General features: G+C 47.1%; 1 protein-coding gene across 1 annotated transcript; it reads right to left on the bottom strand.

Moving 5' to 3' along the window:
- Positions 1-4,670: 4,670 nt before the first annotated feature.
- On the bottom strand, positions 4,671-21,896 carry DIO1 (iodothyronine deiodinase 1). Its single transcript, XM_060022332.1, has 4 exons — positions 21,534-21,896; positions 13,536-13,679; positions 10,380-10,579; positions 4,671-8,578 (listed from the first exon to the last, which is right to left on the bottom strand). Exons 1-4 carry the CDS (start codon positions 21,868-21,870, stop codon positions 8,510-8,512), a joined length of 750 nt encoding a protein of 249 aa, XP_059878315.1. The 5' UTR covers positions 21,871-21,896; the 3' UTR covers positions 4,671-8,509.
- Between the last annotated feature and the right edge of the window lie 652 nt (positions 21,897-22,548).

The raw sequence follows: 22,548 nt of genomic DNA, 5'->3' as shown, positions 1-22,548 counted from the left end.
TGCGGGATCATTGTTGCGGCACGCGGGCTTCTCTCTAGTTGTGGCATGTGGGTTTTCTCTCTCTAGTTGTGGCGCACGGGCTCCAGAGCTAGTGGGCTCTGTAGTTTGAGGTGTGGGGCTCTCTGGCTGAGGCGCCTGAGCTCAGTAGTTGTGGTGCACAGGCTTAGTTGCCCCACAGCATGTAGGATCTTATTTCCCTGACCAGGGATCGAACCTGCTTCCCCTGCTTTGGAAGGCGGATTCTTTACCACTGGACCACCAGGGAACTCCTGATTCAGACCTTTGAGTTTGCTGTTTCCTCTGCCTGAAAAGCTCTTTCCTTAGGTATCTACACAGCTAGCTTCCTCATTTATTTCAGATCCTTACTCAAAATCTTCTTCTCAGTGAGGCCTTCCTCACAAATTACGGAGCCTCCCTACCCTCACCTCCATAATGTGGGTGAGCCTTATCCATCAGTTGAAGACCTTAGTAGAACAAAGACTGACCTCCCCTGGGCAAGAAAGATTCCCACCAGATTCCCACCCCCAACCCTGCCCCCCTGCCCATGGGTTTAGGCAGCTGAGGTAGCCAGCCTGTGTCCTGTGCTTCAAGCGTTCTTGTACCTTATTCCTCTTTTCTCACTACTTCTAAAATTCAACTTAGATTCTTTTTCCTTTAATGATATCCCAAGCATACTATGAAAGAGGGCAGTGCAGCCTCCTTTCAAGCGTGAATATCTCGGGTCGGGGGTTCAACTGAATGAATTGCCCTTGGCTTCCATACCCTTTTAGGGACAGCCCTGCTCATCACTATCTATTTTGTCTTACTTATCCTGTATATCATGTTTATTGTCTCTCTGCTTCACTAGAATGTAAGTTCCACAGGGCAGGGAGTTTTGTTGCTTTTGATCATGACTGTATCCTAAGGACGTAGAAAAGTGCCTGGCACATAGCAGATTTTCAATAAATATTTGTCGACTAAATGAACATTGTTCATTTATTTGCATGTCTATATCTCTTTATACTTTAAAATCCTTGAGGAATTTTTAATAAAGCTAGCTAATAATATATACATGTTTGGATCACTTACTGTGGGCCAGTGCCTGTCACAATGCCTTGCATAAAGTTAAACAACCAATCAGTATTTATTTAAAGGATTGGATAAAAAAGTAAAAATCTAATAACTTTTTAACCATGTACTCAAGCAAGGCAAAGAAATATTATACAGACGAAAATTGTGTCTATCACTTACTTATACAGACTTTTTTAAAAAGCACTGTGCTGTGAGTTATATCTCAGGAATGCCTCTCTGTGTGAGGCATCTTTTGGGACCTTCGCCTTCTAGGTGATGTTCCAAGAGCCATTTGTAGCTTGACCCCAGTAACAAGCCTTCTAAAATCTAATGTGTGGCAGAATGCATCAAAGTTTTAAACATGTATAGTCTTTGACACAGAAATGCCATTTCTAGGAATCTATTCTAATAAAATAATCAGATAAGTGACAAATGGACAAAGATGTCTAGCAATGCTGTTTATAAAATGGGAATCTGGAAACGACTCTGCATCCATACATTAGTAAGTATGATATGTACAGATATCATATATCATACTTTATAATGGGATATAAATCATATATAAATATAGAATGGTAACTTCTGGTTAAAGATGGTAGAGTAAAGGGATTTTTACTCCACTCTTCCTCAAAAGTCATTCACAACAAAAAAGATTACAAAGAGGAAGAAAAATTTTCTCTTCAAGGAAGTAGGTACAACCTCTAACTGGGAAGCATACTTGCTAAGTACTGTGAAATCAGGATTCAGTGAAGGAGGAACATGAGACTTGACATGCTCTCCCAGAGCTAGACACTTTCTTAAACGTGTCACAATTCTGAAAGGTTTATCCAACAATCCTTTGATTAGATTGAAGCGATCTTGGTCTGTAGGCAGCTTCAGGATGGAGAATGTCCCCACAGAGCTCAGGTTAATCATTCAAAATGGCGGAGGAGGTGGAGCTGAAGGAGGAGCCAGGCAAGATACACCAGCGGAGGCTGCTGGAGGTACCGCATGGTGAAGGAAGGCGTCTTAGATAGCTTGGACTGCCGTAAAAAATACCATAGACTGAGCAGCTTAACACACCTTTATTTTCTCACAGTTCTGGAGGCTGAAAGTCTAAGATCGGGGTGTCAGCATGGTGGATTTCTCGTGAGATGTCTCTTCCTGGCTTGTAGATGGCCACTATCTTGCTGTGTGCTTATATGACCTCTTCTTAGAGCAAATACAGAGGGAGGGAGGGAGGGAAAGAGGGAAGGAGAGAGAGGGAAAGAGAGCACTTTCTGGTATAATTTTTAATGTTTTTTATTTTTGGCTGCATCAAGTCTCAGTTGTGGCACGTGGGATCTTTCATTGTGGCATGCGGGCTTCTCTCCTGCTGTGGCGCAGGCTCAGTAGTTGCAGTGCACAGCCTCTCTAGTTGTGATGTGCAGGCTCCAGAGCACGTGGGCTCTGTAGTTGTGGTGCCCGGGCTCCAGAGGATGTGGGCTCTGTAGCATGTGGGTTGCAGCATGTGGGTTCTCCAGTTGTGACCCACGTTCTCAGTGGTTGTGGCATGTGGGATCTTAGTTCCCAGACCAGGAATCAAACCTGCGTCCCCTGCACTAGAAGGTGGATTCTCAACTACTGGACCACCAGGGAAGTCCCTCTGGTGTCTCTTCTTATAATGACTAATCCTATCGTATCAGCCTCCCCCCCACCCCATGAACTCATTTAACCTTGAATGAGTCCTACCTCCAAATAAAGTCACATTGGGGCTTAGGGCTTTAACATATGAATGGGGGTGGGGGGAGGGCACAATTAAGTCCAGAGCAGGTGGTGAGAAGGCAGCTTACCTTGGATCTATGAGCCCCATTGCAAAGGAAATAACGAGAGTATTCAAGACAACCAATCTAAATCAAAGTTGCAGATTGCCCTAGCTGACAGTTCCTCTTTCTATATTATGCTTCAGCAAATAACAAGCCCTATTAAAAAAGAGCAATCAGAAAAGATCCAGAAGAGGATTGCTTTAGGTCAGGGTCTCTAGAAACAGAGCTTTAGAGAGGAATGGTTGTAAGAGTGATTTACTGAGGGAGTGCTCTCCGGAAGCAGAATAGGTCAGGGGAGAGAGTTAATCAAAGATGGCTTCAGCTGAAGTCTGGCCTCAGCCTGATGCCACAGGGAGCTTTGGAGCATGAATGACACCAGAGAGGTATGCTCTCCAACTTGGAGGCAAGGGACAGGCCTTTGTGCTCTCAAATCCATCAGTCATTGGCCATGGGCCACCCTCAGGGGAACATAACCTCTCAGGCATTGTAGCTCCTGTCACTTAGAGCAATTCTCAGGAGAAAAGACACTTGTGAACCATTAGCAGCCAACACTCACAGCAGCTGGCAGATGGATGCACTGATGTGGAAAAGGGATCTGGGCAGAACACTGACGGCATCTATAGTAACAATAGTTCTCAAAGTGTGGTCCCTGGAACAGCAACCTCCTCCTCATCGGAGAACTTGTTAGAAATGCAAATTCCCTAGCCCAATGCCAGATCTATTGAATCAGAAATTCTGGCGGGGGAAACCCATGAATCTGTTTTAACAGTCCCTCCAGATGATTTTGATGCATGTCAAAGTTTGAGAACCATTGTGCTATAGGGACCTATGACTAGAAACTATAAGACAAAAAGATGGGAGGGGGGCCCAGAAAAATAAGGCAGTTACAGGACACTCATTGCAACAGAAATTACACAAAGAACACATCAAGAATGGAGACCCAATAGTTATCTCTCAAAAAATCAAAAAGAGGGACGTCCCTGGTGGTCCAGTGCAGGGGATGAGAGTTCAATCCCTGGTCGGGGAACTAAGATCCCACATGCTGCAGGGCAACTGAGCCCACGTGCTGCAACCACTGAACCCGCCCGCTCTGGAGCCCATTCGCCACAACTAGAGAACCTACGTGCCACAACTACTGAGCCCGCATTCTCTAGAGCCCACGTGGCACAACTAGAGAGAAGCCTGCCTGCCGCAACAAACAGCCGTGAGCCGCAATGAAAGATCCCACATGCTGCAACTAAGACCCAACACAGCCAAATAAATTAATTAATTAAAAAAAAAAGAGAGCTCAAAGAGGTGCAAAGATTTAAAGAAAAAGAAGACGCAGAAGATGAAAATTGAGCTGGCAGAGCTGAGAAAAGAAATGGAAGAGAAAAATAAACTGTTTCAGAGCTGAAAGCCACATAAGAAGCAAAGGGATGATGATGATAATTGTAGCAGTCAGCATTGAGTTAGGAAAACTGAAATCAATCTAGATATTTAGTTAAAGCTGGGAAGGAAATAATGCAGGCAATTTGTTACAAAGTGTTGAAAAGTCTGGGAAAACAAACAGAAGATGAGAATGTAACCCAGAGCTGAAGCCCATGGGCCACACTCACTGTTGATCAATGGAAGCACCATTACTGCCTCTGAACAGAAGCCACTCCACCACCATGGCTGGTGATCCTAAAGCAGCTACCATGCACAGTCTCCTGCAATCCCTACAGCCAGAGATGGAGAAAATGACTTCTGCCTTCTGCCCACCTCTAATCTCCACCAGTGCTTCGCATTGGCAGAACCTAACCAGAATGCAGTGTTCAGGCTTCTACCTCCTGAAACCCAGAGGAGAGTGTGGAAGAGTAGGAAAGAGTGAGAACCAACAAGCCGTATCTGGAACAATAACAAACCCAACTTAAGACGAATCAGGATCAGAGGAAAAATTTTGAGAAAAATCACAACATGGAATCGAAAAGAACAAAGATTTTAAAAGTTATGGAGAAGATAATAGTTATGGAAGAAAAAAGGATACAACATACCCATAATTATAGTCCGTGAGTAAGATAATAGAACAAAAGCAACAGAGAAGATGTTCAAGGCAACAAAAAATGTCCTTGAAATTAAAAAAAAAAAAAAGAAATCTTAAGATCAAAAGAGGATATTGTATTTACCTTAGTCCTTTAGGTCTACTATAACAAAAATAACATAGACTGGGTGGCCTATAGATGACAGAAACATTTCCTACAGTTCTGACGGCTGGAAATCTGAGATCAGGGTGTCAGCAAGGTCAGGTGAGGGCCCTTTTACAGGGTTACAGACTTCTTGTATCCTCAGATGGTGGAAGAGGGCAAGCCAGCTCTAATCCCATTCATGAAGACTCCACCCTCATGACCTAATCACCTCCCAAAGGCCCCACCTCCTGACACTATCACACTGGGCTTTAAGATTTAGCATATGAATTCTGAGGGGACACAAACATTCAGACCACAGCAGTAAATTGTGACATAGAACAACCAACACTAGACTACATCTTGGTGAAGTTACTGAACTTCAAATATGAAGAAAGAATCTGACAAGTTTCCAGGCAGAATAAAAGCAAGTAAGTGCCAGGGGAAATAAATGAGGCTGGCCTCAGACTTTTCCTCTCATGACAGCTAGACAACAGTGAAACAATGTCCACAGACCTCTGAAGTCGAGACTGAAACATAAGAATCTGAAACCCAGCCAGATATCCTTCAGGCTTAAGGACAACAGCTGGTCATTAGAAGCATGTAAGACTTCAGAGAATACAGGATCCACGAGCCCTTCTTCAAAAAACTGCATACTTGAGACTTTCAATGATGTAATCTATATGGCCAATTGGATATCCTGGAATCGAACATCTAACAATGCTGGATAAAATATTTTAATACACCTTTTGAAGTTAATGGCTGAACTTAGCAGAAATAAAGTTTTCTGTGGCCAGGAATCAGTTGAGAGCCTGACTCTGGGGAGTTGAACAAGCATTAAAATCACTGGGCCACTCCGAGGGCATCTGCCAATTTCTGAGAGTCAGAGCCTGAGTTTCCTGGGCCTCCTGCCAGGCACATAAGGCAATGTCTTGCATCAGCTAGAATGGGGTGTAGGCTCAGAGTCCCACATAAAGCCAGGTACCACAAAGGTCATCACCCTTAGAGAACAAGTGAACTAAAAACGTAAACCCTCCCACTGAAAGCAGACCGGCATGGTATTTTGAAGAAGATTCTTCAAATCAGTTGAAGTTCTGAATGCAAACTGTACTCAGAGTGGGACAAGACATTTTAACAAGCTTCTTTTACTTCCTCTGGATGACAAGATCATTCTTGTTATCCAGACCCAGAGAGGTCACCTTCAAATAGAAAAGCCCTTTCTTGATCATGAATTAGAACTGAATTCAAACCTCTTGCAGTCTCCTGGGCAGGTTGTTTTCCCACCTTTGCCCATGCTGTTTAGCCCACTTGAATGCTCTTCTCCCTTCCCATACTCTTCAGGCTCCCATCCCAGATTACAGAAGTCCTAGGGATCCTAGAAGGCCAAGCCCAGAGGCTCCCCACCCCCACAAAGCTTTCCTAGACGCACCTAGCTCAGAAGGGCTGCTCTCTCCTCTGTGCTCTCTGAGCTTTAGTCTTCACTCTAACCCATCATAGTCCAGCTTGAATTATGGTTATTGCAGTGCATGTCCACCCCCATCCCCCCTGCCCTAGGAGGTTAAGCTGCTGGAGGACCAAAGCTGGACTTTGTCATCTTTGCATCATCACTCAGCACCCAGAAAAGAATCAGTGCTCAATTAATGTCTGAAGCATTACATTGAAGAGAATTGAATTGGAATGTTTGGGATCTATTTTAGCTTTCTGAAAACTCCTCAGTTCCAGCTACTATTTGTTTAAAACCAGGATATTTCTGTGCACTTATAGACGTGAATTGAAGGGGGCCCAAGGAGGCAGCTGTGGAACAATAATGATGGTAACCATAAGAGCCAACACTTCGATGGCATTTTCTCCAAGTCAGGCACAGTTCTGAGTGCTTTATTTATGAGTCCTCTGTAGGGTAGGCCCTATTGATACCCTGTTTTGTAATAGTTCAAGATACAAAAGCAGCTTAACCAAAGTCACACAGCCAGCAGGGAGCACAGCTAGGACTCTGGTTTGAAGTTAGAGATGGGGTTTGAATCTCAGCTTGTTACTTACTGGTTCTGAGACCTTCCACAAGTTACTTAACTTTGAGCCTTGGTTTCCTCATCTGTAAAACGGGGCTAATAATCTCCTCTTTGCAATATACAGAGATTAAATAAGACTACATATCTGAAAGTGCCTGTGCCTGATAGATGATTAACAACTATTTTTTAAAAAGTAAAATAACGACATTAATAATAACATGTGGCAACTAAGGCAGAGCCAAGGAGAATGTGTTTTCATGTTAGAAAAAATGCTTCCCAAGTCCATTCTATTATGTCATGTTGTGAACGTAATATGACTCCCACATGGATGTTCTCTGGCAAGGAGCTCACAAGACAAAACCATGTCAGACAGGTAACACATAGAGACTGAGTGTTCTTCCCTCCAGAGGAGGGCCTTCCAACATATGTTATTTTTTCTAATCAGATTACATTGGTCTATGATAAAAGCTAGAACAAGCTGACACACATTAGAAAAGACAGTGTAAATATCGCACTGAAGCCATCTGAACTAGCCTGATATTTTTTAATCATTCTGTATTAGCTTGCTGCATCTTAAAACATTTTCTTTCAAATCAAGTCACAGCTGTGTGTACTTTAGGCTGTGGCCATCATAAACAAATATGAAAAGAGGCAGAGTTAAAACAGATCAATACCAATGGTTATCCATTAGACTGATGTAATCTAACACAAATGACCATTAGGAGACGTGTGAAGAAATCAGAGAAGCAGAATTACAGATATGAGCTTCTGCATAACTGAATGACAGCTCTGTATTGCCTGTGGTCTAGTTTGGTCAAGGTTATAATGTTTTTAGGAAGCCAGTCCTCCCCACAAGTGGCTCTTGGTAAGTGAAGATAGTAGAAGATTCATGGGTATGGAGAGCCAGACTTCTATGAAATATATTCAAAGATGGTAAAGTGAGTACCCGCCTCTTCTACAGTAGAATTGAAGACATATTACCAGGGAAACTCACCTCTCATCACCCCCACCACTTTCTGGTTTAAATCTTTTGGCAAGGGAAGCGTTCCCATTTGTACTGTCTGCTCCCATTCCTACTCCTTTCTCTTTAAATTCCTCATCTCTCTCTAAACACCTGGAGTTATCCCCATGCTTAGTTCTAAAAACCAATCTAGTTATTAAATTATCAATTCCATAAATGGCAAATTTGGTAAAATGAAGTTACTTCATTTAAGGAATGCCATAGTGGAGTGGCTGGATGTTCAGAAGGAAGCCCAGGGAGTGCGCCTGCTCTCACGCTGAGACATTGTGCAATGAACAAGGTCTCCACGGTGGGGGCAGTGTGGAGTTGTACCTTCTTTAACACTCAGCTCACTTGCAGCTTCATTTTCTCATTGTAACAGTTGTTTGCTTGGATAAGAAAAATCTGGGCTAGTGATTCCGCTGGGGACACAGGTCAAGAGGTAAATGTCAGCTGGGATGGGGGGCAAGCCAAGCCTTGAGAAGACCTCTTGTTGAGCACCTAGAACTGGGGGATCTGTCCAGATTAACTGTGGAGCTTTTCCAGAACAGCACGAACTTCTTCTGGACGGTAGTTCCAAGGGCCAGGTTTACCCTGCAAGAAAAATGAGTCAGCATTTCCAGATTTCCACCTTGCAGGAATATGTAGGTCTGGAGCTTAACTGAGAAATCTGGGCTGGTGATATACATGTGGGAGTCATCAGGATGGTATAGTCAAGGCAGGCACCCATGAGGTGGTTGAGATCACCCGTGTGGAGTGGCACCAACACTTAATGGGAAGACTGGACAGAGAAGCAGGAGGAAAACCAGAGCAGGTAAAGTGAATAGTTTTAAAAGGAGAAAAGGGGTCTATACAAATAAGCTTCTCTTCCACAGTCAGACCTTCAGACCAGCCTTATCTACTTCTCCACCTCTCATCAAGTTCTGCCCACTCTGCATCAAACTACCTCTGCCTCTCCAGTCCCACAGCCCCAGTTCAGCCCTCTTCATCTTCTGTTTGGGCAGCTGCCACACCTCCCCCCACCCCCAGTCCTCAGCCCCTGCTCTCTCCAGTCCATTCTTCACCCAATAGGCCATGATCTTTCTAAAGTACCGATCTGATTGTGCCTCTCCCCTGCTCAAAACTCTTCAGTGGCTCTCTTTTGCCCTAAGATGTAGGCCAAACTCCTTGGTCCAGAATGAACCCTTTGTAACAGAAGTGTCCTTGATTCTCCATTCACACCCTTCCCTAATGTGTCTCAGTGCCTCTCCCCACCCTCTCCCCTATATTTGCAATGGTTTTCACTCACCATGTTCACGTGGCTGGCTTCAGTTGTCACCTCCTCTGAAAGGCCTACCTTTCCCCGACATTCAGAAAATTTATAGTCTGAGAGCTAAATCTGTCCTGATGTCTCACACCCTTTCATTTACATATTGTCTGTGCTGGTTTTGTGCTATAACAGCAGAACTGAACCATGTCGACAGGGATTATTTGGCCCACAAAGTTGAAAATATTTACTATCTGACCCTTTACAGAAAAGCTTTGCTGATCCCTGTTCTGGAGTCTCACAGCACTCGGGCCAAGTTAACGTTCTATTTGTGTCTTCCTTATCACCTCAACTGTGAGCACCTTGAAGTAAGATGTGGGCCATTTTAAATTTGTGTTTGTGTTTACAGCGCTTTCCAGGGTAGGGACTCGGTACCTAGCTTGCCTCAATCGTGCCACTTTACTACCATGTCACAGGAGAGAGGAAAGGAAGAAGGACCTGAATCCTCATGCTGTGACCCTTAGCACCCTGAGGATTCATCTGCAGGTTGTTGCTTGTTTCACCCGTGTGAGTAGGGCCTGTCCGACCACGTGAACATGGTGAGTGAAAACAGTTGCACTGCGGCATGATCGCGAAGGGTGTGAATGGAGAATCGGGGGCACTTCCATTACAAAGGGCAGAGGAGCATCCACGTGACTGGGCTGCATGTGCTTGCCAAGGCTTGAGTCCCTTCAGCAGCTATAAAACTTAATTTCCTTCCTCTCAGGGGAGGCTACCAGTGCCCACAGGGTTGGAGGCTATGCTTACTCCCCTCACCCTCGCCAGGCTGGAAGCACTGAAGGGTGGTGACACAATCACCAGAAAAGAAGCCTGGACGTAATGCCTGTCTCGAATTCCTGCTTCAGCATTTCCAGCTCCTAACTGCAGAGTTGGTTCTCTTCTGGCCTCTACACCCCCTTCCACGTTCAGGCCTGTCTCAGGGATTAGCAGCTTCAAACCCTGCCACTCCTATCCCATCCCAGAGGATTTGGAATTGAAATCAGAGCCTGTGCAGTGTGGCCTTGGGCAAGGCAGTTTCCTTCTCTGAGCGTTGATACAAAGTCCTGTCTTTGTCCTCGCCCTCCCTGGCGCCCTGCCCCCGGTCACCACCTTGTACAGGATCCTGCCGTCCTGGAGCACGTACAGCCTCTCAGGCAGCGCTGCGTAGAGCTGACTGCTCTGGTTCTTCATTGTGTCCACCACCACGGGGCACTGGGGGCTCCTGTCCAGCAGCAGGCGGGCTGCCCGCAGGCGGTCCTGGAGATGCTGGTGATTCTTGATGTCCACGTTGTTCTTAAAAGCCCAGCCATCTGTAAGAGAAAGGCGGGACAGCAGCCCCACAGGCATGGCACCTACTTCCTGCCGGCCAAATACACCCCCGCCACACACACTTTTAACTGAGGGTTGCAGATGGAGGACTTCTCCACTTTGGCACTATTGACAACTTGGGCTAGATAATTCTTTGAAACAGAGGCTGTCCTGTGTGTTGTAAGGCACTGAGCATCATCTCTGGCCTCTACTCACTAGATGTCAGTAGCGTCCCCCTGCCTTCAATTCGTGACAACCAAAAATGTCTCATACATTACCAAATATCCCCTGCGGGACAAATATAACCCTCAGTTGAGAACCACTGCTGTAACACCATCTCCTCCAGGAAGCCTTCCCTGACACACCCAGCTGTGTGATATTGGGCGAGCTCTTTAAATTCTCAGTTTTCCCATATGTTAAATGGGATTAACAGAACCTACATTGCAGACGGCTGTGAGGCTTACATGAGAGAACATTGCAGAATTCCCAGTACTCTGCCTGGTTCATAGCAGATGCTTGAAAGATATTGGTTTGTTTTGCCTCACTGCCCCCAAATAGCAGACGGGTGGGAAAGAAGCCGGTTTTCTTTTCTTTCTTTTTTTTTTTTTTGCAGTTTTCATTCTATACTGCAGGTATTCTACTACTTTGCTCTGGAGATGCCCCACCCCCACCCCCAAACCAAACCCATTTAAGCTGCTTCACTTTAAATGGAAGGGGATTTTCAATTGGCCTCGTTTGCGAGGTGCCCATCTGCCTACTTAAAGAGAGGGTACTCATTAGCTAATGGGCCCACAGGTTGAAAAAATAACCATAAACTGCTACTGGCCTTGCCCTTCTACTTGGGTAGAAGGTTCTTTCAGAAGCCACGTGGCTTGCATTTATACTAATAGTTGCCTCCCAGGGTAATATAAGTTGCTGAAGTCCATCAGCAGAACTGGCCCCAGCTGCTCCATGCTTCCGAGTCCTCTCTGCTCAGTACCTTTCCCCTAGGAAACCCAGCTTTCAGGAGAAATTTCTCAGTGGCTTGAGGTGGACAGCCCTGGGTCCAGGAAAGGGTTAAACCTGCTAGTCTGATTCCAGGAGAATGGGGGAGGAGACAGGTATCAGGACCAGAAACAATTTCTGGGAGGATCCAACCCCTTTTGTTGCAATGTGTACTTTTAGAGATCAAAGCGGGATCCTCTACCACCTTATTACTCCAAGTGTGGTCCCTGCGCTAGCAGCCTCAGCACCACCTGGGGAGCTGCGTAAAAATGCCAAGTCTCAGGCCCCTCCGCAGCCCCACCGGGCCAGAATCTGCATCTTTATAAGATCACCAGGTGACTTAAGTGCACTTTAAAGACTGAGCAGCGCTGACCCCACAGGTAAATCAGCTTCGGCAGCGCTTTGGCCATCAGCTATGAGAACATCAAGGCATCGCCTCTTCTCAACGGTGGAGACCACAGACACCTGTAGGTGCCCAGGGTCTCTCTCTTTACTTGACGGCAGCTGCTCTCCCAAAGCGTATTTAACAAAGAGGCACATTGTGCTTGCCTTTGCTCTCCTGATACCTATGCTGTTTGTTTTGAATTTTATTTTGGAAATGTTCAAATATACATAAAAGTAGAGAGAACAGTTTAATGAATCTCCGTGTACCTGTTACCCTATGCTAATATTTTAAGTTGCCCCAAAGCCGTACATGAGGCTAGAAATGGGCAGCTAAATGAACACAGTGTTAGGTTGAAAGCAGTTCTCCAACCTCTGGGTGCATATGAACTAAGATGCAGTGGGCCTAGGGTGGGGCCCTGAAATACGCATTTCCAACAAGCAACCCAGTTGGATCAGACATGAGGAATCTAAGGACCACGCTGGGGAAAGGGCTGCTGGACCAGCTTTGCTGAAAACGAATCAATAGCAATCTCTACACTTACAACACGTGGATAAGCCAGCAAGGCTAATACTGGCCTAAAGGCTCACTTATTCACCCAACTATTACTGAGCACTGACTCTGTGACATGTACTGTGCCAGGTGCTGGGTGACAGATGATCAAAACAGCCTCTCATCTTGTGGGGAGATGGGTGAGTAAATGACTCGTCCCCCTCAGCCACATGAGCCTTCTTGCCTTCTCCAATCTCTGGGTTTGAGACTTGGGCCAAACTCATGTGTTCAGTCCCCATGAAAATCAGGGAGACAGGGATGTGTCTGACCGTCTTATAAAGTTCAAGGGGCTTAGACCAAGCTGTAGAAGTTTCAGGAAGGGACATGTCTGCCCATCGTAAGGAAGGACTTTCTCACAAACAGAGCTGTGCAGCAAAGGAACAAGATTTCCCATGAGGTAATGAAGATGAGTCATCACCTATGAGGGGCTGAAGAAAGGATCCCAGCCCCAGGTAGAAGCTGGCCCAGAGCAGTGGTCCTCAAAGTGTGGTCCCCAGTCCGCAGCTTCAGTGTCACCCGGAGCTGGTTAGAAATGGAAATTCCCAGGCCCCACCCCAGATCTAATTCAGACTCTGGGGTGGGGTCCGGAAGTCTGCTTTAACAAGCCCTCCAGGCGCTTCTGGTGCTCACTGACGCTTGGGAACCACTGTCTGAGATGAACCACAAAGTCCCTTTGAGCTTGGAGAGGCTTGGAATGGATTTCACAGGTTGCTATAGAGCCGCCATTTCAGGTCTAAATTCCTTGTGACTGTGCTCATATTAGCTCCTCTCCCTTGGTTTCCCTATTTATCCATTCAGAATGTTAGATGCTCTCCCAGCTAGACCTGTCGCTCCAGGTTTTCTGCTCTGTGTGCCTAGTTGAGAGCACAGACTGTGGAGTTAGCGAGTGGTGGGTAAACCTAGCAGGGACTGGGAGATGGTAGGTCCTCAACAAATAGCGGCTCTTTCTCTCTCTCCTCCTCTTCTCCCTACCCCCAACCTTGAGCAAAGCGGGGAGAGAGAGAGGGAAGAGGTGGAGGCAGGCAATCTTTCTTTTTTACCTGATGCGTGTGCTTCTTCAATGTAAATGATGAGAAAATCTGCTATGGAACTAAAATCTTCAATAAGTCTCTTGAATTGGTCAAACTTGAAAATAAATGAAGGTCAGGTGCAACTTCCAAAATTCAGCACCAGTGGCCTGTTGCCTGAAACAAATAGAATCACGATCACCCAATAATCGACACACAGCATTTCTTTTGCAAGCACCATCTTCACTCCCGCTTTCATTCTATTACCTTTATTTCCCCTCTAAGATGGAGCCAGGGCACAGTGCGGGGTGGAAGCCTGGAGCGCATGATTTAGCAGAGGCTGGAGCCAGTTTACTCCACTCCAAAATGAGGGGATTCTATCAGGTGGTCTCAGCAGACCACCTGCGCTCACTGGGTGGTAATTAAAATAAGGACAAGGAGAGTCCCTTTCATGCGGTTTAGAAGGCAGGCACACATCTATTCTCTCATTGATGTAATCAGTATACTACAAGGTGGGTGATTTTTTTCCCCTGGTTTATAGCCTGGCTCCATGTCACACAGCAGGTCAGTGATGGAATTAACATTGTGGCTTCTAGATTCTCAATTTGGTGCTCTTTCCATTCAAAGCACCTCAGTTTCCTCACCCACAAATGGACATAATACTTACCTTATAGGATTGTTCTGCATCTTTATAAGATCACCAGGTGACTTAAGTGCACTTTAAAGACTGAGCAGCGCTGACCCCACAGGTAAATCAGCTTACCTTATAGGATTGTTCTAAGGATTAAATAAGTTAAAACAGAAAAGGGCTTAAAATGGTGCCTGCCCATAGTAGGTGCTCAATAACTGTAAGCTCTTATGTTCTTAGCTCTCATCTCCTCCCTGTGAAGTGGGGAGCAGTGGAGGAGACTCCACAAAGGGGAGTGAAGCGTGGGGACTGGCCACATAATGGGCTGGGCCAGGGCAAAATGAAAATGCAGAGTCCCTTGTTCAAAAAGTGGGAGAAAGTGCCGTTAAATACATTAAAATAGAAAGTTTTCTTGTGCAGTATCTCTCTTGCCCTGGCATGCTGCTTTTCAGTTGCTGTTTAATGTCATGCTCCCCTGGACACAGGGATATTCATAGGGCGAATGCAGACTCTCACAGTCACCCAGGAGCCCCCAAACTCTGTGCTTGTGGCTGCTGGCTACCAGCTTTCCTTTCCCTCCAGCCTGCCCCAGCCAGCAGCACAGAAACTGAGCCAGACATATCATCTTCCTACCTGCCATCACCCCAACCCACAGACTATTGCAACCTCCATGCAGGGACATGCTAGGTACCTTGATGAGGGGAGAGGGGGCAAAAAGCTTCTCCCGCCAAGTCACCCCCAGTCACTTGCCAAGTTGCTTCATGGCGCTGTCAGCCCAGGCTAGGGATGACCACTTCCACGCCCTAGTATGAGATGCGGTGGGATGCCCACCCCTGACCCTAACCTTTCCCATACCGTGGTCCAGGCCCCCTCTGGGGCCAGAAGGTGGTAGCAGTCACTGGGTGGGAGCAGGAATGAGGCTGGATAGGCTGGGGCACTGGGAGCGGAGGAGTGGGGCTTAGAGAACGTGTTGGGGGCAGGGAGGCTGTGGGAAGCAGGAGCCTGTGTGAGCCAAGGCTCCAAGTGTCCAGGGCATGTTCCATTGTGGAAAAGTCTTCTCTTACAAAATGCAAATTAAAGATAAAGCTATTGGACTTCCCTGGTGGCGCAGTGGTTAAGAATCTGCCTGCCAATGCAGGGGACACGGGTTTGAGCCCTGGTCCGGGAAGATCCCACATGCCATGGAGCAACTAAGCCCGTGTGCCACAACTATTGAGCCTGTGCTCTAGAGCCCGTGAGCCACAACTACTGAGCCTGCATGCTACAACAAGAGAAGCCACTGCAATGAGAAGCCTGTGCACCGCAACAAAGAGTAGCCCCCGCTCGCTGCAACTAGAGAAAGCCCGCACGCAGCAACGAAGACCCAACACAGCCAAAAATAAAGAATAAAAAAATAATAAATAAATACATTAAAAAAAAAGATAAAGCTATTAAGAATTTCAAGACAGCTACTGCAGACCATTCAGCCCAAGCTCAGGGCCCTTCTGAACATGGCACCCTGTATGATTCATTAGTCCCGCGCCCATGAAGTCAGCCCTGGTGGGAGTCTTCTGTAACTCCCCCAGTCTAGACTGGGGGTAACTCTAGGGAGCTGCTAGCACCCCGTGGCTACTTATGACCAGAGCTGACATCGCTGAACCCTTACCGTGCACCTATTAGAGCATGGCAGGTCCCGCACTGTGACATGGCCGGTTTGTGTCTGTATCCCCCAGGCTACTCATTGCACCTGAGGGTAGGGCCTGTCCCTCATTCTTCTTCATGTCCCCAACATCAAGCACACTCTCATTCCATTACAAGCATTTACTCAGCGCTCATAATGCGCAAGGTTCTCTGCCGCACGCTGGGGATTCAGCAGAGAGCGAGAGCAGCAGGTCGCTGCCTGCATGCAGCTGGAGTTCTGTTTAATGGGGAGACAGGCAGGAAGCAAGCAAAAGCATCGATGAAGTAATTTCAAGTTGTGACAAGTGACACAAAAGAGACTCTAAAGGAGTGACCTCCTTGAAGACAGGTGGGTCAGGGGAGGCCTCTGAGGAGATGCCATTTATCCTGAGAAACAGGAAAGAGCCAGCTACATATGGGCAAAGGCAGGAGAAGAGCATTCCAGGCAAAGGGGCTCCACGTCCAAAGGCCCAAAGAAGAACAGAGCTTGGTGTGTTCGAGGACCTGCAAGGCCACTGTGACTGGAACCAGGCCAGGGGCAATGAGAGACGTGACTGGAGAGGTAGGTATGGGCCGAAGCAGGCAAGCTCTCCTATGCCTTGTATAGCAGCTGGATTTTCTTCCAGGTATAAGGGGACATCATGGAGATAAAGTAAGGATGCTGGATATTTGTTGCAATTTTGGCTGCTCAGTCTCTAGCCCTCCTTCCTCCTTGGAATTTATGTTTTGTGTACTATTAATGGGGGGAGCGCGCCCAGCCTTGCTCTGTAGAAGGCGGGGGGCCAGGTCCATTCTCGCTCCCAGCAGCCAGGGCACAGGCAGTGACCCAGGCTGATTGGACTCTCTCACATAGCTCTTTGATTCTGGAGTTATTGAGATGGTAGAATTCTTCCACGGCCCAGTGGTAGCGCCCCGTCAGGGATGGTGGAGTCCTATAGTGGTGACGAATTCCCATGGCAATCACAGTGACAGCAGCTTCCAGGCCCAACTGTTGATGCTAAAAGATGGTCCAGGCCCAGTGCTCCAGCTGTGGTTGATTCTGGGGAGCCTGCAGCATCTTTCAAATACACTTTGTACGTGTGTAAATGTGTATGACTAAGAAAATCAGAGTGAGTTTCTGTTGCTTGCAAGGCAGAACTCTGACTGCTACAGTAGGCTGTGAGATGAAAAGTGGTCAGCTTACGCTTGAAGATCACTCTGGTTGCTCAGTGGCAAAAGGACTGAGGGTGAGAATGGAGGCAGTTGGGGGGGGTTGGTGGAATCCACATGAGAAATAATGGGAGTCTGGGCTAGTCTGTGTGCAGTGGGGAAGGGGAAAAGGTAGAACTGACAGGACTTGTTGATGGATGGGGAGTAGAGGGCATCTTAACTCACTTGTGGTTTATTGGGTTAGTTATTCCCTCACCTCATTCTGCAAAGGATTTGAAGCAGCTTATACATATAATAAATAAAATTATTTATTTATACATATGATAATAAAATATCAAATAAAAATGTAAAAAAACCATGGCGCTCTGAGAGGCACAGAACAGGTCTCATGCATTCATTATAACTGAGCTAACATTTGACTCCGAGTTTCCATGTGGCCAAGGAAAAGGAGAAACATGATTACTTATATATTCCTCATTTTTCAGTACCTGAGGAGGAAGCAGGCCAGTTTCTCTGGAGATACAAAGTTCTCCTCGTCCTTGTCTCACAGATTTCCTCATAGGAGGCCCTAGGAGGCATTGAGAGGGCCTCCATTGGTCGCATCCTCACCCATGTGCAGGGTTTGCCCAGGTCACAGCAGGAGAGGCTCAGAGGCCAGTCATGGCCAAGTGGCCAGCCACTGGCCTCCAGTGACCCCAGGGAGTCACCCTTCAGATAAGAACAGAGGAGATTTAAGGTCAGGACCTGTGCAAAACGTGAGCTGTCTGGAATTTTGTTCTCAATTGGATAAAAAAAAATCACCATCCACTGGTTAGGACACTGGAAGAAGCAGAGCCATTTGTTTAATTATTTATAGTGTGTCTGGGTGCAATGACCAGTAGTGAGGGCAAAGTTTAAACTTAGTTCCCTGCTTTCCTGCTAGCAGAGAGAGGAAGGATGGGCGCAAGTGGGTGGCTGTACCGGGGGCTGGCAGCCTGCCCATGTCCACAGGCCGCAGTGCAGAGGACACCAGTTCAAGAACATCAGGCAAGACTGGCAAGTCCAGTTTGTTTGCATAAGTGGGAAAACGGCTCTGTGGTGGCACTAGACTCGAACCCACCATTGGTTATCTTACTGGTTGACCCCCAAGCCAATAAATCAACTCTCTACGCCAGGCTCTCTCAGCAGAGAAAGCTAGTTTATAGTTGACCCTTCATAAGTATACCTGGAGAGATTCTAGAAGATTTTAAATGGGGGCTGAAATAAATCCTGTTTCAGATTAGCTGCTAGGTTCCAAGAAAAGAAATCATCCGGACTTGCCTTCTACCCCAACGTGCCAGTTAATGTTTTGCGGTACATGTGTGTCTGAGAGTGTGTGTATGTCTTGTGTGGGCACATACATGCAGAGGATAAGAGGTGGCTGGGAATTTCTCTGAGCCTCTGTTGTTTTCTCCAACAACAGAATGTACACTAGCTGAGAGTCCTAAGGCTCAAGTCTGGTTCTCACTCTACAAGAACTCTCTGTGTGACTCTGAGCAAGTCCTTTACCTTCCTGGGCCTTTGCATCTGAAAAATGTAAAGGTTGCTTTAGATTATCTGTAAAGAGTTTTCCAGACTTTCCAGTCTGTGGCTCTCAAATGAGTTCATATTTATACCTAAAGCATACAACAGAGCTTTTTAGTGAACTGGTGGGTTTCCAAAACACATACAGGATGTCTTTCTAATAAGCAGGACTGATCATGTTAACTTCCTGCTTGAAAATCTTTCTAGAACCCACCAATACAGGATAAAGGATACCCTCTTTGCTAAGACGCATGAGGCCCCACAAGCTCTGATCCCTGATGATGTCTCCAGCCTCATTCTTCACCCCTTCATACCTCCCACACCCCACTTCTGCCAAACTGACTGAAGCCCCTCCACATATCAGACCTCTGCTGCTCCTCCCCTCTGCGTGGCTCTGGTCACCACTCTCCTCTTCCTCACCCACCTCAAGGCTTCGGTCCCTAGACCATCAGCTCACCATCCTCTTCTCCAGGAAAACTTCCCCTGGCCACCTTCCTACCCCACCTGACTCCTCCCAGAACTGCTGGGTCCCCTCTCCCGCTCCATCATCTCCCTCTGTGAGTCACGAGATCTTCCAGTTGTGTTGATTTCTGTGTTGTCAGTATCTATTATTTCAGGGGACTCTGGGCCAATGTGCTGAAAGCCAACTCTATTTTATAAATAGAGTTTTCTTTTGTCTCTCAGACTCCTTCTCTCTCCATCTTCAGTTTCAGGTGTAGCAGCAGGGAGCAGAGACAAATAGAACAGTCTTTAAAACGTACACTGGAAAAAAACAAAACGTACACTGGCTCACTGGAAGGTAAACAGTTAAAATAAGCAAGTGAATGCTGTGAATTGGCCGTGAGGCAAGTTGGCTTTCATGGAACCGATCACTAGACCGTCAAAAGTCAGCAAATTGGCCTGGTTCTATCACAGCGCTTGGCACGAGGCAGACGCACAGTAAAGATTAGCTATTACTCTCATTGCTCTTATTATCAGTGGTCACTTAGTGAATGTTTATTGAATAAATAGAGGTCATTTCAGCACAATGGTTTAAAGTCATCAGCAAAAAACTCTTCCCCTTCCGTCTGATTGCAACACTCTTTTCAAGCTATAAAAATCTTACTCATTCTTCAAGGCCTAACTCCAAAGCCACTTCCTCCAGGAAATCTTCCAAGCCCTGCAGGCAAAGTTCATACCTTTGTCTGCCCGCCTCACGGAACTGTACGGATTTGTTTATTACATCTGTCTGTTCCGTGGAACCATACGTTCCTCAAGCAAAACAGCAAGCTCTTTCCTAGCTCTGAGTCCCTGGCATCTAGCTGAGGGTCTGGCTCATAGGGAACGCTCACAAATGTCTGTTGAGGTGTATTGAAAAAACAGGGTGAAGAAGCCCTGATTCTGGGTCTGACTTGGTCTCTCACTGGCCCTGTAACCTTTGCTCTCAGTTTCCTCCATTTCCGTTTTAAAATGAAAACATTGGATCAGGTCAGCCTTTCCCAGAGGTTGTTCTTTGGAACCAATATGATGATGATAAGATTTTCCTCTGGTGGAGAGTGGGGAGTTGTATGTGTATGTTAGGAAAATTGGTCAGTGCCGTGTTAAAGTTTTTTCAAGCTTTGTTTGTTTTTAAGCTTCAGGGTGTCTTGGAGCCTTTTATATGTTCATGTGCGCGATGAACTTCCGGGAGGAGAGTATAGTATGCAGTGTTTCCCAAACTATTTTGACCAGGGAACTCTATGTAGTAAAGCACATGTGTGGGATTTGGGTTCCAAAAAACATGCTTTGAAAATCACTAGATTAGCCAGCTGCCTCAGGGGCCTTCTCTACTCTGCTGTGTCTATACCCTGAGAATTCAGAGATGAATCAGACACAGCCCCGTCCCAAGCCTCCCCACTGGGCGGAAGGATGACACTTGAGCTTCGGTAGCCGGGTGCTGGGTAGGAAGGATCAATGTCCAGGAGAGATGCAGGCAGAGATCCATGAGTTCAGAAGGGAGGGAGAGCAGGCCTCAGTGAAGGGATCTGAGCTGGCTTCACAGGGAGAGGCATGAGAGCAGGACCCTGACGATGAGGAATGCTGGTGACAGAGGGGAAGGGCTAACACCACCAGCAAAGGCAAAGAGAAGGGAAAGCACAAGGGATGTAAAGAACCAGCAGTTCATCTGGAGGCAGTGGGCCTGAGGGGAAGCCTGCAGGTGAAGTCGGGAAGAAAAGCTGGAGTCAGATCAGGAAGGACCTTCAGCACAAGGCTGAGCCTGGGTTTCATCCCAAATGCAGATGGGGGCTGCTGAAGGTTGGTGAGCTGGGGCACCAGTCATCCAGGAATGTGCTTGTGGAAGGGGAAGCTGGCAGCCATCCACAAGTTCGGTGGGAAGAAATGGCAAGACGGGGAGGAGGAAGGACTAAAAGGGAAACCTGACCAGAGAGGCCTTTAAGAACCCAAATAGAGCTGGTTTGCCTGGAAGAGAGAGAGAGAGAGAGAGAGAAAGAGAGAGAATCTTCAACAGATATTTACTAAGCAACTACCGTGAGCCAGCAGCAGCCAGGGGGACCCAATAGTGAGTTAGAGGCCTGACCTCCACCTGCACAGAGCTTGCAGGCTAGTGAAGGAGACAGACATTCATCAAATACCCACACATAATTACAAACCACAATGGGTGTGATAAAGAAAAGTTTAGGATGTTAAGCATAGAAGAGGGAGTAGGCCAGGGGACCGGGGGTTGGCTTGTCTCAGGAAGTGTCACTGGGCAAGAGTGGACCAGGTGTGGGGTGGGGGCTAGGGTGGGGCGGCAGTGAAAAGCATCCCAGGCAGAGTGACTGTGCAGTAAGAGAGGTGCTGAAGGAGCTGACAGCCAGTGTGGAAGGTTTGCGGTTTGATTGCCTGGGAAGGGGACGATGCCACTTAGAAGAACAGAAGCCAGGAGAGGTGCTAGTTTCAGGAAGTGGGAAGAGGACAAGAAGCCAAAACAGAAGCAGCTGGATTGAGTAGCATTCAGGCTTTCCAACCCACCTGCCCACCCCCATCAAGCACCCCCATCCAAGCACCTCTCAAGCTTGGACCAGCCTCCTGACCTTGCATGAAGTCCCAGATGTTGCACCTCTGTCCTGACAGGCGGACCACGGGGCAGTTTGGGGCTCGACCCCCTTGCTCCGTCATGTCCTCCAGTCGCTGCCAACGGACCTTCAGGATGAACCAGAAATACTGGGCACTGAAGAAAGTGGGTATCCAGTTTTCATAGGAGAAGTGGGGATTCTTGGCCATGCCAGTCTTCTCACTCATGGCCAGGATGTTCTGCTTGACCCTCCTGGGAAACAGTGTCAGAAGCACTTTGCCCATGGCCACGTGCAGGCCCACCTGAAAGAGCACCCAGAGCCTCTTCAGCCACAGCCCTGGCAGGGGCAGCCCCATTGTGGCAGAGCCAGAGCTGGCTCTGAGGCTGGTGGGCAGAGCAGAAACCGCCGGGCCACAAGGGGTGGAGCTGAGCAAAGGTGCAGGGTAGCAGCAGCCAACCCGGATGTGAGGAAGGTGCCAGGACAGAAGGTGTTTGCCTTCCTGTCAGTGGAATGGAAAATTCCAAGCCAGGTGCTAAAGGTCTGTTCTAATGATCATTTCTGATTCTTTGCCTTAGCCTTTGAGAGATACTTGGACCGGGAAACTTCAGATCTTAAATTCTCCCTCTGATAAATTTTAAAAACAAAAACTTTAAAAGGTCACACTTAGAGGGACTCTGTGTTTCTTTAGAAAGGCTCTGCTATAAGTAAGTTCTAATGTTAAGTAGTCTTTTAATAACGTCAATTGTTCTTTCCTACTGAAGGATGCTTTTCCCACTCACAGCTTCTAGCTGGTGGTTGAGAGTTTCTGGAGGCATAACCCTTCCCAGAGGATCTGGGTCTGGAAGCTCTCCAGGTAGACAGAACTGGGAAATCTGGAACTGCGCCTCCACTTAGCACTGGGGGTAGAGTAATAAATACAACACTCTGCTCTCGGCAGGGTGCAGTGTAGAGCAGGGAAGGGTCAAGTAAACAGAAAATTACCATTTAGTGTGTTAAGTACAGAGAGGGAGGTTGAGTGGGGGCTATGGGAGCA

The sequence above is a fragment of the Delphinus delphis genome, chromosome 1 (assembly GCF_949987515.2).
Source record: "Delphinus delphis chromosome 1, mDelDel1.2, whole genome shotgun sequence".
NCBI classification, from domain to species: domain Eukaryota; kingdom Metazoa; phylum Chordata; class Mammalia; order Artiodactyla; family Delphinidae; genus Delphinus; species Delphinus delphis.
The sequence above is the reverse complement of the archived record's forward strand: the minus strand, read 5'-3'. Positions and strand labels throughout refer to the sequence as shown.